This window comes from Centroberyx affinis, unplaced genomic scaffold, assembly GCF_046629955.1.
Source record: "Centroberyx affinis isolate AG114_WGS23_722 - 3 ecotype Tasmania unplaced genomic scaffold, CSIRO-AGI_Caff_v1 ptg001205l_1, whole genome shotgun sequence".
NCBI lineage: Eukaryota > Metazoa > Chordata > Actinopteri > Beryciformes > Berycidae > Centroberyx > Centroberyx affinis.
The window spans coordinates 120853-136259 of NW_027279723.1; the positions used below are offsets into that span (position 1 = coordinate 120853).

Sequence of the window (15407 nt, forward strand, 5' to 3'; positions counted from 1 at the left end):
CTGCTCTTACAAAGAGTCACTTGTTGAGCTGATTGCTTTGGTGCGACCAAATCCCAGAGAGGTTCAGGCTCCTCCACCTGCACAAGTCTTTAAAGTGTGACATACTGAGGAACGACCACTGGGACACACATAGGAGAGATGTGAAGTTCAAGCTAATACTGTTTTCAGTCTTGTTATCTAAGCAGTCTGGTGTCTTTCCTATTTGGACATTTCTTTTGGAACGGTTTGGCTCCTGTTTGGAGGGTGTGGGCTGGTGAATGTAAAGGACGGGACGTTCCATGCGGCAGTGTCGCGGCTCTGGTACTCTGCAGTCTCTAGTGTGCTGTGCGGTCGTTTCAGTTCATTTCAGGGAGACATTGCCAAACCATTCAAAACAAGTACAAAATTCAAGCAAAAAGCAGTTCTCAAGAATGTTTCCACAGACTAACAATTGTAACAAATTTACATTCAAGGAAGGAATAGTTTGGCAGTGCTTGTTCATGGGAAACATTCATTCAAGTCCCTGCAGGATTTCAGTGCTGTTGATCAGTAACTTTACTGTGACAAAGGCTGTAGATTTGGTCTGTAGATATGTTTTGGAAATGGTGTAAACACAAATAGCAATAAAGACATCAAGTGTCACATTATCTGAAGGCTGAACAGTAATGTCATACAAAGCAAAAGACCCGTTACAAAAATCAACATCTAACCATTTTAATGCACAGTTTTAGTAACCAATGCACAACATAAGAAAACAAAACAGTCATTTTAACTTGAAGACTTGAAGTAGGGGGAGCTGACAATTTAAAAGCTGCTCTAAAATATGTAATTGCACAAAAAACATGAGTCATTTCAGGGTGTGTTTTATGTCTCTCCTGTACATGTTTCATTTAGTTCAACGTACAAGGCTTCTACACACCTCCATAGGCTAGCATGTCCAGTAGTCTATGGCACAGCATTTGCTGATCAATCATCCAAAAAATGTTAAGCATGACTGAGAAAGATTCAGAATTTTGCTCTGTTTTGTTCCCCCCCCCCCCCTTGATGATTAAAAAAAAGGCTATGTAAGGAAAGGAGACAGAGTCAGGGGAGTTAGGGGCTAAAAGAAGTAAAGGCTTAGCTTTCACTTTCATGCGTTTTACTCACTAAGCCCATTTCCTCTCAGGACACGCACACCTCAGGCTGTGCGGTGCTGGGCTTACTACTGCCGGGCGCAGCTACGTCGGCTGCCGCCCCCGACCCGCTGTCGGGCCTCTCCTGGGCCGCGGCCTGGCCGGCCACGGTCCTTCTAAACAGACGCATGCTCATCTGCAGCAGCTCGTTGTCCACCACAGGGGTGGTGGGGTACATCTGCTTGGTCAGGCCCTGGAGAAGAGAAGGGTTAAGAGGGTTAGACACATTTCTCGCATCAACTCTATTTAATAGATACAAATGGTTAATGTCCTGAGAAGGCTTGTAATCTGGTGAAAACATAATTATTTTCAAGCAGCTCTGAATTCTCTCAGGTTTATTCTTTAAGGAGTGATGGGATGACAGCCACCTTCTCGTTTTTGAGCAGCTGTCGGCGGATGGCGAAGTCTCTGCGGGCGCACAGGGCCTTGCAGCAGGGCCCCAGGTTGCTCAGCAGCCCCGCACGCTCCACTCTCCTGTTCAGGGCCGCCATGTTCAGGGCTCCCAGGTCGTGCTCAAACAGCTTGTCAGCATCTGGCAGGACAGAGGGGACAGTGAGCTTCACACTGATGATCACACAAAAACTGTGACTGAGGAGATGGACTAGAGGTTCACACCAACACAAAATGCTAGGAGCACAGAGTTCTGAGTTTGTGTCATTTTGGCTAAAATGATAATCCCAGTTATTTTGCTAGATACTGTGATCAAGAAATCAAATCTTTCTGTATTGTTAATATGCCAATATTCCATGATTATTAATTGTGGAAACTAAAATCACAATACATGATTTAACACCATTGTGCAACCCAACAATTTGTCTGAAATTCAAACTTACAGAAGGATAAAAAACATGTGGTGATGTAAACATAAAACCCTTTAATATTCTAAATGATATTTCACTTGTAGAAACCTCAGTTTGAAAATTATATAGGAAAAAAAATCCAATGTTGTTTGAGAGAGGCAGAACTCTCACCTTTGGGGTCATCCAGCTCAGCCTTGCACACCTCTTTGACCTGCTCCAGCAGCTCAGGCCCAGCCAGGCGCTTGGAGACGCCCGCCCTGAGGAGCACAGCGCCTGGGGTGAACCGGAGCAACGCTGCCCCCGCCGCCCGGGGCTCCTGCTTCTGTTTGGGCATCAGGCTAGACCAGTCCACGTCAATCACATCCAGAGGACCTGCCGACACAGTGTTGGGGTTTAATGTTAAAAGGGAATAACTGAAGAGTTTCCTACCAAAATGAGATATCTGAAAAAATGTACGCCTACTCTTACAAAATGATTGCTGGCATTAAAGAAAAGCACATTACAGGATTCTATTAAAGTTAGAAGTCATCTTAAGCCCTTAGTTCACAAAATGGTTGTTTTTGACCATAGAACCATCTGTGTTTTGGAAATACTGACTGATGAACTTCAGGGAGCAAACTTTTACCTTAGTGATTACATAGTTTTTGGAATAAAACCCTTCAATCTGTCGTCTAGAAGTAAACAAAATAGTTCCACCAGTAAAAGACACAGACAAATGGGCTTAGTTTCAAAGATCTGACTTATTTCTTTCATCAAATTTATGATATTAGAGCAACAGGGGTGGGAAATGTTGGACATGGACTTAATAAAGTCAAGGTATTTCCTTTGTTAATCTATTTTTAGATTTCAATATCAATTTACAAAATTTTCAAACTTACATGAGATTTACATGAGACCTTCCCCAGAATCACTGTTTTTATTCGTACCTGTAATTTTCTCATCGTCCTGCTGATCCTCTTTCTTCTGGCTGTCAGCCAGGATCTCATCCAGCTCATCATCACTGATTGGTTCATACTCCTCTCCACCAGATGCTACTGACTGGCCATCGTCATCCTTCCCATCATCCTCTCCTGTGAACACACAACACAAATGCCTTTAAATTAATTGTATGTGTTACCATGTGATACATATGGAATCAGAGCAATGCTTCCATCTTCTTACCATCCATGCTGTCTGCCTTCTCCAGCTGCTCTCCCATGAGGTGGTGACTGTTGCTGGGTTTCTCAGGCTCCAGGCCGAAGGCTTCTCTCGGCAGCAGGGGCTCATAGTCGCCCCTGTCCTGTCTCATCATCATGTCCCCTCGCAGGTCTCCCCTCATGTCTCCCCTCAGGTCCCCTCGGCCCGGAGCCCTGGGGTCCGGGTGGGGCGGCAGGTCCATCATCAGCATCCTCTCCCTCTCTCTGTCCACGCGGTCCCCGCCTCGTTCACCTCTACTGTCTCTCTCCCTCCCTCGCTCTCTCTCCCGCTCCTGTTCGTGCTGCTGGATGAGCCCTTCGGGGAGCATGCGTTCCCGGTCCCTCATGTCCCGCTCCCTCAGGAGAGGTTCGCGGCCGGGGCGCATAAGCAGGGGCTCGCGTCCCCGGCCGGCCCACTCCCTGGGCTCAGGCTCCCAGTCTCTCTGCTGCTGGGGGGGCTGCTGGAGGAGCAGGGGCTGCTGCTGCTGCTGAGGCCTGAGGTCCTTCCTGTCCCGCTCCCGCTCAAACTGCTCCCTGTCTCTCTCCCGCTCTCGACTGTCGTAGGAGCCGGCGCGAGACTGGGACCTGGCCTGCCTCTCCGAGTCAGGGGAGCTGCGTCTGGAGCTGTGGCTGCGAGAGTCCTGTCGGTCTGCAAGACAGGGAGAGACAGGGACATCGGTTTAGTCCTTCAAGTTACGGTGGGATCAAATGCATGTGTTGCTGCATGTGGAGAGTTCAAACTTAACAAGAAACGTATTAGATGTGGTTATTTGTTAACGTACTACAAATCAGTAGCAGAAGTAGAATAAATCCAACGCATGCATGGAATGAGTAGCAGTAACGGATTCTCTCATTTGAAATGAACAAACTTCTGTCACAGCACGATAGCAGCCCATTCAACCCATTAAGCATGATACCAGCATTAGAGTCTACAATGTGAGAGAGCATCTGTTTCTTGATGCAGTCACAAAAAGGGCTGTAGTGGAAGACTCTATTAGACTCTATTAGTTGGAACTTCATAAGTCAATTTGAAGTTGTTCCTGATTTTCCATAATGTTTATAGATTCTTTATGACATATTCAGCTTTTCAGTGCCATGGTGTGTGCGTGTGCATGTGTGTGTGTGTGTGTGTGTGTGTGTGTGTGTGTGAATGTGTGTCTACCTGATGAGGTGCTGCGACTGGGCTCTCCTCTCCTCAGCTGGTCAATACGAGACTTCCTCTCCGCCCCCGGAGGGTCTGTCACCACCGGCCTCTCTCTCTCCCTTTCTCTCTCTCGTTCTCTCTCTCTCTCACGGTCCCTGTCGCGGGAGTTGGCGCCCTGCAGCCTGCCTCGGCGGGACCGCGGCCCCTGGGGGTCTTCTCGGTGGGCCGACTCGTTGGAGGGTGATCGCAGGCGTCTGGATGAGGCGCGGCTCTGGTTGCTTCCCATGCTGCTGCTGCGTGTCTGCTCCGGGGGAGGCTTGCGGAGTAGGGACTGGGACATGAGGGGCTGCGGGGGCAGAGTCTGTAGCAGCATGGGAGGATCCTGGGGGAGCAGAGGGGCGATGGGCGGGGGGTTGCCCCTCTCCCTGTCCCTGCCCCCCCTGGGACCGCCTCCTCTCCTAAGGGGCTCAGCTGGAGTCCTCTCAGCAGGGGCCGGGGGCACCGTTGTCTCTACTCCTCCTCGTTCCAGGACTTCCTCGTCTGACCAGTCGCTGAAGTTGGCGTCCATTTTGGGCAGCGGCGAGGGCTCCACGTTGCCTCCAGTAGCGCGGTGGTCAGGCCTCATCGAGGGCGGTGGTGTCCGGGGACCGCGCTTTCTCTTACCAGGGGGTTGATGGGCTGACAAATCCTCCTCAGACACATCTGACTCTCCTCCTCGGGACCGCTTCCTCTTCCGCTCCAGCGCCTTCTTCTTGGCTCCTTTCCGGGGGGAGTGCAAGGGTGGTGGCCCGTCAACGGGACCACCGGATGGGGGCTCAGGGTTGAAACGGTCCCCTGCTCCAGCCAGGCTGCTAACACCCACACTCTCCTCCTCCTTGCGTCCCTTCTTCGGGCCCTTCTTCTGGGACTTGGTCTTCTTCTTGCCCTCCTCGTGGGACTGGGCCACGGTGGCATCACGGTCTTCACTGCCAGCGACCAGGGCCGGAGGAGGAGGAGGAGGAGGAGGAGGAGGAGGACTGGCCTCTCGCTGCTCTCTGCCCCTGCTGCGGGACTCAGGCGGGGCGGCGTCTGAGAGGTGCTCCCCTCGTCTGTCACCTCCTCTGCCTCGTTCTGGGCGGGGCTCCAGGTCCTCGTGGCGACTGCGTCCCTCCCTCTTGTCCGCTCCTCCTCCACCTCCTCCTCCACCTCCTCCTGCTCGGCGCTCTTCCTCCTTCCAGCGGCTGGGCTTGTCATCAGATGGAGCGGCTCTGGGTGGAGAGCGCAGCAAGGGCTCCTGGGGCCGAACCACCTGACTCAGCAGACGATGCTTCTCCCCACCTACGCACGCACAGAGACACAGACACACACAGAGAGTACTTTTTAAGCATCAAAGAAACCCAGTAGTAGTAACTGGACTTCACAAAATAAACAAAGTATGACCAAGAATTACCAAAACATCTACATACAGAGAAGAAGTCTGCAAATTTTGTACCAAATTCTGTATTTCCTTTGCTTTCACTTGATATCAGAATGCCCCTCTGTGGCCTTTTTTGGGCTACCAATTGCATTTCCCAGCAGTATACCCAGTGAAAACAGAGTACATTTTCCTTTAAAGAATTATTAAACTTTGGTTATTAATAATTAAATTAGCTGGCCCAGGAATTCATAGCTTTTTAAAACAGAAATGCATAATGACTTCTAAAAAAAAGAAAAGGAATAAAAAAATGGAAGCAAAAAAGTCAATATTAGCTTAGTTGCCCCAATTTAATGTTCAAAGTATGATTTTCATACCAACTCAAGCCAAAAAAGCAAGATACATTAGTGCAGGGACAGCCAATATCGGACTGTTTATGAACCAAAGACGAGGATAATTATGCCAGACACTTTAGATGTTATACCAAAGAGAAATAAAACTTTAAATATTGATGCCTTTCCCTTTAGGAAGGACGTGTTTGCATTATGAGAGCAGTGCATTTTCCATTAAATAGGAGTGTGTCCTTTTAAAAAGAATTTCCCTACTGTCAAGTGGAGGCGGACACACTGGACTGGGAAGGAGGGGCTGAGGGTGGAGCTTGGCCTGTCCCCGGCCAATCGGGCGCTCACTTTTCTCCTCTGCACTGTTGTAGCCGTCGCTGTCTGCCGGGCTGAGGTCGCGCGCCACCCGCTTGGGTGAGGGTCGCGGGCTGGGGCTGCTCTCCACCCTGTGCCTCTTACGACTAGAGGGAAAGGACGAAAGCAAAGAGAAGGAAAGGTCTTTAAAATGGAGTTCAAACATCATATCCTTTTAAAGTACATTTTTCCATGGCGCCGCAACCTTCAAAAGCTAAATTCCGATCAGAAAATGGTGAGACACTTCACTCCTCTATATGTCAACACTATCAAACTTCATCACAATCATTTTTTAAAAAATCATATCTGTTCTTTAATGAGCAGCATTCATTCAAATATGCGCTGTGGAGCTGTAGAAAATCTGTACAGGTTTATTCTCAAGTACATAAAACATGGCTAGCTTTAGCTTGAAACTAAAGTGGAACAGCTGGCCAATAGCCCTGTGTGAAGAGTGCTGTGGTTAGGAGACGAGGGTTTGTGGTGATACTGATACATGCCTCGCCTTGCGATCTTCATGGGCGTCTCGAACGGGCCGGTCGTCCCTGGTGTCCTCCCTCCTTTCCCGCCTCTCCTCTCTTCCCTTCTCTCGTTCCTCCCATTCCCGCTGCCTCTCTCGCTCACGCTGCTCTCGCTCTCGCTCCCTCTCCCGTTCTCGCTCCTTCCTCTCCCTCTCTCGCTCCTCCCTCTCTCTCTCCCGCTCCTCACGCTCTCGCTCCCTCTCTCTCTCCCTCTCGCGCTCTCGCTCCCTCTCCCGTTCTCGCTCCCTCTCTCTCTCCCTGGCACGCTCCCTCTCGGCCTCCCTCTCCTTCTCTCGCTCCTTCTCCCTCTCCCTCTCTCGTTCTCTCTCCTTCTCCTTGTCTCTTTCCCGCTCCCTGTCTCGCTCCCGGTCTCTCTCTCGCTCCCGGTCGCGGGCCCTGTCCTCCCGTCTCTCCTCTCCTCTGTCGGCCCTGCGCTCCTCCCTCCTCTCCTCCCTCTCGGACTCCTCTCCTCTCCCCTGGTGTCTGCTTGGAGAAGCTGCTCTTTGATCTGGGAAAACAGAAAGGATAGTAGGTTGAAACAAATTTGATTCTAGTGCAGGCTGAAAGTACAGCAATATGTAACGCTATTCTTATTTGTGGTAATCCTAGAGATCCTAATTCTTTTTTTTTCTTTGGTGCTAAGCGCTCATTGCTGTGGTGTTTCTGCACTGCACTTCCCAGAGAACACCTGTCAATCAAACAGTGTGTCCAGTACTGTGACCTTTTCAATGGATTTTCTGTTTTGAAGTTTGGGTTTCTGTAAGTACTGCTCTCTTTCAGCCATGGTGGCTATCACTGCTCATGCTAATTACCCAGTTCATCTTCTTTTTATTCCAAACAAACCGCTGTTGCAAGGGAAAGTTGACTCAACTATAATATACAATTTAAAAATTTTCATTTTACCTACAGTAGCAGTGGGGGCCATTCACTAGTTGTGGTGGCCAAATATTTCTGAACGAATAATGTCATATTCACCTATAACAATATATAAGAATATAGGCAATAATGCTAATGCAAAGGAATTAAATCAGAAGGATTCCTAAGTCCCACTGTGTTGAGAGTAAACAATATTAATCGCCCATCAGAAACTATTTTAAATGAGTTACTGTTTCAAGCACGACAAAGCTTCTGGTTATGGTGACCTACAGAACTACAGCCCCCCACCTCTCTCTCGGTTGTCTCTGCGATCCCGTTCAGCATGCCCTCCTCTCCTGTCATAGGAGGAGTCGCGGGCCTGCTCTCCTCTCCTGTCGCCCTCGTAGCGATCTCGGTCTGAACCCCTCTCAGAGCTCCTGTCTGTGGCGCTGCGGTCGGCGCTCCTCTCCGTACTCCTCTCACGTACCGCACTGCCCCGTGACTCCCAACTGTCATGGCCGCTCTCCAGCTGGGAGCCCCGAGAGTTTCTGTTCGAGCCTGACGGAGGAAAACAGGAGACAAGGTTAAAGGAAGAAAACAAAGACACAAACACACACTGAGGAGAGTATAAAACTTTGAGTACAGCAATAATAACCATGAGGGTGTTCTTCAATGTGATTATGGGTATGACAGTAATGCAACAGCTATAAGGCACAGCTGGGCGTTATCAAAGAAATGTCCTCAACACCCTCAAGGGTATTATGGCTTAAATACAAGAGTTACCAATGCATGTGTAGGGTCTGAAACGTTTTTCGCCACAGAGGTAAACAGCCCAATAAAAACAGGAGAAAAGTGTCAAGATCACTAACTAGCTCCGTGGTTAGGAAAAGAGTTGGTATAGCAACCAATAAAGCGAAGCTAGCTATGGGCAATATCAGCATGATCGTTCTTGCCTTTATCAGACGTCTCGTTAACGCGGCCTCTCCCTCGCCCGTTCCTCTCAGCTCGGTCCGTCCTGTTCTCCCCCCTCCCCTCAGCTCTCCCCGCATCCTCTCGTCCGTGAGGTCTCCCGTAACTCCTCTCCTCCTGGGCCGGCTCCTCCTTCCTGTGGGCGTCTGTCCTCTCCCTCTCTCTCTCCTTCTCTCGCTCCCTGTCTTTCTCCCGCTCCTTCTCCCGCTCCCTCTCTCGTTCCCGGTCGCGGTCACGGCGCTCCAGGGAGTCTCGGCCGGAGCGCGTCTCTGTCCTGCTCTCCCTGGAGTCCTTTGGGTCCCTGTTGTCCCGGTGGTCGCGAGACTCCCGGTTTGTTTCCCTTCCCCGTTCGCGGCCGTCCCGTCGCTCACGCCCCTCTCTGGTCTCCCGGTCCTCGCGGGCGTCCCGCGATGAGGCCTGTTCAGAATCATAGTCCCGGTCGTCACGGCTGCTGTCCTTCTCTCGCTTGCTGCGGCTCTCTGTTTGCACGAGAGAAATAGCTTAACAAATAAAAAACACAGCAAAACAAATAACTGTCTAATAGCACGAGAAGCTTGTGCATACTGGATTTGTCCATTGGCTTCAGAGAGAAGAATTTTATTTCACTGTATTTGTGAGAATCTATGGACTCTCTTGTCGCTTGCCCATCTACAGAGTAGCACCCTTGGAGCGGTTTTGTGCTAGAAAAAACAAATGTACTGCTACGTCCTCCACAAACTCATCAACATTATGAAAAATGAGCCAAGCACAAATTCTGTACAGCCCCACCACGCTTTTGAGACAATGATGTATTGTTACCTCTGAATACATCGAGAGGGTTGTGGGAGTTGTGTGAAAATTAGCAACAAAGCTGTGATGATTCAAGATTTGACACTATCAGAACTTTTACTTACTTTTACTAATCAGATACTGCTCAATAGAGAGCAGAGATGATTTTCAGAAAATCATTTTCATTTCATTTTCTCAAGTGAAACCGTGATGAACTTTGATAGCACACAGGTATACTACCCTACAAAGCCAAAGAGCAGGTGTGAGTATGATAATGAGACAAATGACAATTTATTGTTGGTGGAGAAGACATTTAACAACATTTTGTGTATATTTTCTTTTATATGAAGTCTAAATCCCAGTCATAGCCTTTGACCTACACACCAAAAGTAGTTCTTGCTGTTTGCCTTTGTAGGGCAGTGTAGAGGAGTGAAGGGTCTCCCCCTGACTGACCGACCTACAGCACCATGGCAGTAGCGCTGTGGTAAAAAGTAAAAACTACACAAGTGAGAAATGGGAAAGAACGATACCATCTCGTCGCTCATGTCTGCGCTCCTGGGCGGGCGGACTCCTCTCCCTGTCACCGCGGCTCCTCTCGCGGCCCTGGGAGTGATTTCGGCCGGGGCTGGATCTGTCGGACCGCCGGTGGGGCGACGAGGTGTCACGGGAGGCAGGAGGCGATCGGGAGCGCCTGGAGCCTGGAGGCGAGGAGCCGGCGGCCGGGGCAGGAGCGTCGCGGTGGTAGGCGGGGGAGGCCGAGCGACGCCGGCGAGGGGAAGGAGAGTGCCGCTGGGCGGAGGAACCTGAGTGGGAGGAAGGGGAGTGGTGGCGGGGAGGGGTGGGGCTGCGCTGGTGATGTGGAGGAGTGGGAGACCTGCAGTGACAAAGAGAGGGTTATTTACCAGGAGGCGCCATGTCAGATATACTCTACTAAAACAAAAATCCCAGTATTAATGACATGCTGGTGACCGGGAGGAATGTGTTTCCTTGCACCATGCTATTATGAAGGGGCATCATTGTCAAATAATACTAAAAATTTTATACTGAAAAGTATTTTTATCATGCATTATTATTAACATTTTAGAGCCTTCTACATTAGTTTTGTCAAAGGATGATGACTCGAGGCCAAAGCAAGAAAATGTTTAAGGCGAAAGAAAAAGGTTTAAGACTGTGCTGACCTGCGAGGAGGGGAGGCCAGTGCAGGGGTCTTGTGGGATACAGCTTTAGGGGAGATGGATTTCTTCCTGGCCGGGGGGGACAGGTCCCTGGAGGGTGACGACACACTACCAGAGCGCTCCTCCGATGTCACCGACCGCTTGGCCTTGTGGGAACTGTCTGATCGGTCCCTGCAGACAGAGGTAGATAACATTCAAAAGAATGAGCATTACAATTTGTGAATGATAATCGCTTTACTTGGCTATGACAACAATGGACAATTTGTTTGCATAAATGACTACATAGCAACACTAATGTGCCACATGTCACATGCTGCATGACTCCATTACGGTGTTTTCTGCTTTCAGCCACCAGTGAAAACAGTACTGTAGCTTTCTGTTAGCACATTATTCACCGTAAGAGGAGTATTATGTGCATGTAAACATACTGAGTAACAATATTTTCTTTAGACAGTCTTATGTTGTGTGTTGGAGCACTAAGAATTATGGCCAGGTCGACTCTGTACCTGCGTTTTTCCTTCTTCTCTTTGTGTTTTTCTGCATCTCGTCCCCGGTCCTTTCCCTCCTTGGGCTTCTCCTCAGACTTCTCCTTGTTTTTGTGCTTGCCTTTGTGCTTCTTCCCCATCACAGGAATGTCCAGGGGGACCGGGGGAGGGGGGCTGGGGGTACGGGGCCCTTTCTTCTTACTGTGGCTGCCTTTTGAGGACCTGGATGGGACAGGATGGAAAATATCCATCAGACCTTGGTCAAATAGCATCTGCAATTAATTCCCAGAACTCGTTTTAACCTACTTTGCGTACCAGATGGGTAGGGTTTACATTGCATCATGACAATTCAGATAAGTTGCAGTAACTTGCTCATCACACAAAAGTCAAAGTAAATTGTGTTTCAAGTGATAGTCTAAGCTTTCTGGCATTCTCATTCAATTGTGCTATGAGGTAAACCCCACCCATCCGGCACCTTACCAGTCCTTAAAGTTGATGAAACCAAAACAATTTTAGAGATTGGAGCACATATTCTTTTAAAAAAAAAGGTGTGGCAGAAGTTTAGATAGAAGTACAACAGACTCCTACCTGGCAGATTCTGAAACAGGTGAGGACACAGACAACTTCTTCTCCTTCTTCCCAGAGCCTGAGGCTTTGGTTCCACTTTTGTGTTTTGGGGAGCCGTTGGACTTTCTGGATGAGGGGGAACCCTTAGAGCTTGATCGCTCAGGGGAGGTCTGAGGGAGCGATGAAAAACCAGTGAAAATTCAAATCATAGTCTCTATTATAGATTTCCATGGGTACTGTAAGTTGGCCTAGAGGTACAGAGTCAGACCCAAAACACCAGAAGGTGGTTGTGAATGTGGACAATGGAGACACTGTTGTAAAGACACTGGTAGGCTGTATTCTGAAAATTGTCCCTGCAGTTCTAAAATCCTTCTCTTCTTCAATCTCTCAAGCAGAAGTCTAAGCAATGGTTATAACTGGGTCACATATCCAACACACCGTAACACCTTATTTACCTTCGACATGCTGTTGGTTCGTGTTTTGGTGGGCGTTTCCTCTTTCTTGATGACAATCTCCTCTCTCTTCTCCAAGTTCTCCTGCTCCAGCTTCATCAACTCACGCTGAATCTTCTGGCGCTTCATCTCTAGGGATAACTCGTAGTCGTAGTCACCGATATCCGAATCTGAAAGCCATCCAACAGAGATACTTAAAAAAAGAGCATCTATAGAAAAGTCCAAAAGGCCTCCACCCCGTCAAAAACACATATTGATGTAAAATCAGTTCATTTCAATTTCATTTCAAATCATGAACTCAAAAGGAGAGCCTTTATGAACACAGTGCCTTTACAAAATTTAAATCATACCTTCACAAAAGGTAAGATTTAAATATTTTACTATTTTTTGAGTATTTAATTATGTGTACGATGGGAACAGTTAGAAATGGTGACACAAACATTAAACAGTAAAATATCCAATAATATGTACATGAGAAAAGAAAACCCAAACCCGGCTAGTATGGCAAGTTGACTGAATAGTCAATACTGTCAACTGAGAAGACATTATCAAGTTACTTGTCCATCAAAAAGGAGAAAACAAGCAATCGAACCTTCACGATTGGTTTCCCACTCTGTGGGCTCTTCTTCACTGGCAGGGGTGCGTTCCTTTGTGATCTTTATATCCTCCTTCTCCCTGTGTCGGCCTCTGGAGGAGTCTCTCTGCTGTAGCGCGCGTGCGCACACACACACACACACACACGTTAAAATGAGAGCCACATGTTGTGTGGCCATGTGAAAGATGTGATAAACCAATAGGATTATGGGGCGAGTTTCTTGTGCTTCTGTTTATTCCATGCAGGATATTTGTCTGTTAAAAGACTCCTCCAGTGACTCCAACACCCAAATCACATCTCTAGGCTTCCATAAAAAAAACTATCTCAAGCACAGATCTATCATTATTCCCCAAAACAATCCCAGTCAAAATTAGGTTCAGCAGGGGAATCAGGGCAGTGATGTACAGTTTTGTCTTTTTCAATTGTCATGAACCCGTTTACTCCTACTTTGCCTACTTTAATAATTTTAAATGCAGAGAGACAGAAGACTCACTCTAGCTGTGGGGGACGTGGGCTCGTCAAGGTCTCGCTTCAGGTTCTCTGAGTCAACATCCTGTCTCTTATTCTTCATCCTCTCCCGCAGATCGCCAGTGGGTCTCTCTGCTGACCTGCTCCGCAACACACACACACACACACACACACACACACACACACACACAAACAAGTCATGAGTCAACAATATGAAACTGTAGAGGAGTCATTTGATCTAGAGTTGTGATCAGGAGCACAAGAAAGCAAGAAAATAGCATGAAAACAAGAAGCTTCCATTAAAAAGGAATGGAAGTTGTCTGCCCAAAAGCTAAAATCACATGCTTTAAAGATACTGATGGTCTGAATCAATCAAGAGCAAGTCAGAGAAGCCACCTTACCGACTAAAACTAAATCCTTTGCCTCGTGGCTGAGTTCCATGTGTGTAGCGACAAGTGTTGCCGTAACTGCAATTACCGGTCTTCAGCCAATTTCTACAATGACTCTGAAAGACACAAACACATCAGCATGATGAGATGAAGCAACATCAGTTGAAATGAGCCAACCATCAAAAGCACTAGAGGGAGACTGAAAGGACACTGGATTCAGCATAAAACACAGAAAAAAATCTAACAAACAAATAACCAAATCCTCATGCTATACTGGAAATACCATGCAGGATACTTGACCAGGGTCCCTGTAAGTATTCTCAGAGCCCAGGGGGAAAAAAATTAACTTGTGAAAATAACTTTCCAACAACTGATCATTGGATATGAGCATCTTGTTCCTCCCCTGACAGCATCCCTGGGTGATACATACGTCAACAGCATTACTCCCAGTGCTGGGGCCGAGTCTTTCGAACACGCTGGGCCGGCGAGAGGGGGCGGCGGGGTTGCTGCTGCTGGTGGTGGTGCTGCTGCTGTCAGATATGGTTTTAGAATTCTCCACTGTTACCTTCCGCCTGATCTTGGACATTCTGCAGGGCTGGAAATGCAAGGAACCATGTTTATTTAATCTGTGAGCGATCATCTGCATACATACAATTCTATACCACACATACCATTCCACAAAAGAAGAAACGCTTTTGTGAAATGGTAAACAAAGCAGTATCAATTTTTGAGCAATTAGTGGACCTAAGGAATTAATTTCCAGCAGGGATGCAACAGATCCCATTCCTGTCCTACTACCATCTTTGCTGTTTGTAAACAATAAAACAGTTTACTGTGGAAAGCTAAACTCAATAAGATGACCCAAATTATGTCTTAAACTGTAGTTAGTTTCTGCTGTGTGCCTAGATAGCAGTGGGACACTAGAGCCACGGCGACACTAAATTCATTCAATTTGGGTACAGAAATGAAGAGGATTTAACATCACAAGTTAGGACCAACCATGGAAGTATTATCAACAAGCTAACCTAGCTAGACTCTTAAAGGCTGGGTTTTATGGGCTGAGATGACTGCAGGTAACTTCTCCTACATGCAGCCGCAGCTGCGTGTCCAAAACATCAACACATGCAAATGACTTGGCCTGATGACTGACCTGCACTGCAGTTGCTGTGTGCTAACTTGCAGCTTGGCTAGCTAGCTTAGCTAAAGTTCCTAACAAGATAACTTTAACGGTATTGCTGAGAACCGACGCTGGCTCGGACTAATATAAAGGCATACTCTCGTCAGATGTTTAGTCCGGTTAGCAGCCCATTAACTTGCAAACTGACCCTACGTTTGATAACAGGATAGAAGCACCCAAGCTAATGGAGGCTAATGCTAAAGTTTAGCAACGAGCTAACGGCTTCATGTTTTATCTGGGCGCGGGGCCTAAACCCCCTTCAGTAGCATGCAAGCTACAAAAGATGTAGATAAAAAAAGTGTCTCACCCAAAATATTAATTCGGTGTCGCATCTGTTTTTGTCCAGTTAGGGGATTCACTACTTTTAGAAATAACAATGCTTATTATTTTATCTCAATGGCAGAAGCTCCCCTGTGTGCCTTCATATTGGCAGCGGGTGCGGGTGTGCGTGTGTGGTGATTGGTCGTAGTCGACACCAGTCCGGCGTCAAGCTAGCCAAAATAAAATAGTACTTCCTGTTATGTTTTCACAAGCCGGAAAATAAAAAATCAGACTTCCGGTTACAGCTTTCACAATAAAAACCTCAATGAAGAACAGCTGTTATGCTCGCCCCACCAGGTTTACAAAATGA

General features: G+C 47.8%; 1 protein-coding gene across 2 annotated transcripts; it reads right to left on the bottom strand.

Annotated features, from left to right (window-relative positions):
• Positions 1-677: 677 nt before the first annotated feature.
• Positions 678-15201, bottom strand: zc3h13 (zinc finger CCCH-type containing 13). Of its 2 annotated transcripts, none has more exons than XM_071524586.1 (20): positions 15084-15201; positions 14030-14194; positions 13612-13715; positions 13236-13350; positions 12740-12848; positions 12151-12317; positions 11717-11865; positions 11150-11350; positions 10647-10814; positions 9999-10342; positions 8685-9179; positions 8041-8289; positions 6856-7384; positions 6269-6465; positions 4289-5587; positions 3113-3775; positions 2878-3021; positions 2123-2323; positions 1520-1683; positions 678-1344 (listed from the first exon to the last, which is right to left on the bottom strand). In XM_071524586.1, exons 2-20 carry the CDS (start codon positions 14183-14185, stop codon positions 1141-1143), a joined length of 5658 nt encoding a protein of 1885 aa, XP_071380687.1. In that variant the 5' UTR covers positions 14186-14194; positions 15084-15201; the 3' UTR covers positions 678-1140. The 2 variants fall into 2 exon arrangements, with proteins under 2 accessions (XP_071380687.1, XP_071380686.1); XM_071524585.1 differs by having other exon boundaries at positions 12740-12851.
• Positions 15202-15407: the final 206 nt, after the last annotated feature.

Coding starts and splice junctions, on each gene's coding strand:
- zc3h13 (XM_071524585.1), bottom strand. CDS start 14,185: ATGTCCAAGATCAGGCGGAAGGTAACAGTGGAGAATTCTAAAACCATA. Junction 13,716..14,029: donor CTGGGAGTAATGCTGTTGAC/GTATGTATCACC, acceptor TGTGTCTTTCAG/AGTCATTGTAGAAATTGGCT. Junction 8,290..8,684: donor TAACGAGACGTCTGATAAAG/GCAAGAACGATC, acceptor TTCCTCCGTCAG/GCTCGAACAGAAACTCTCGG.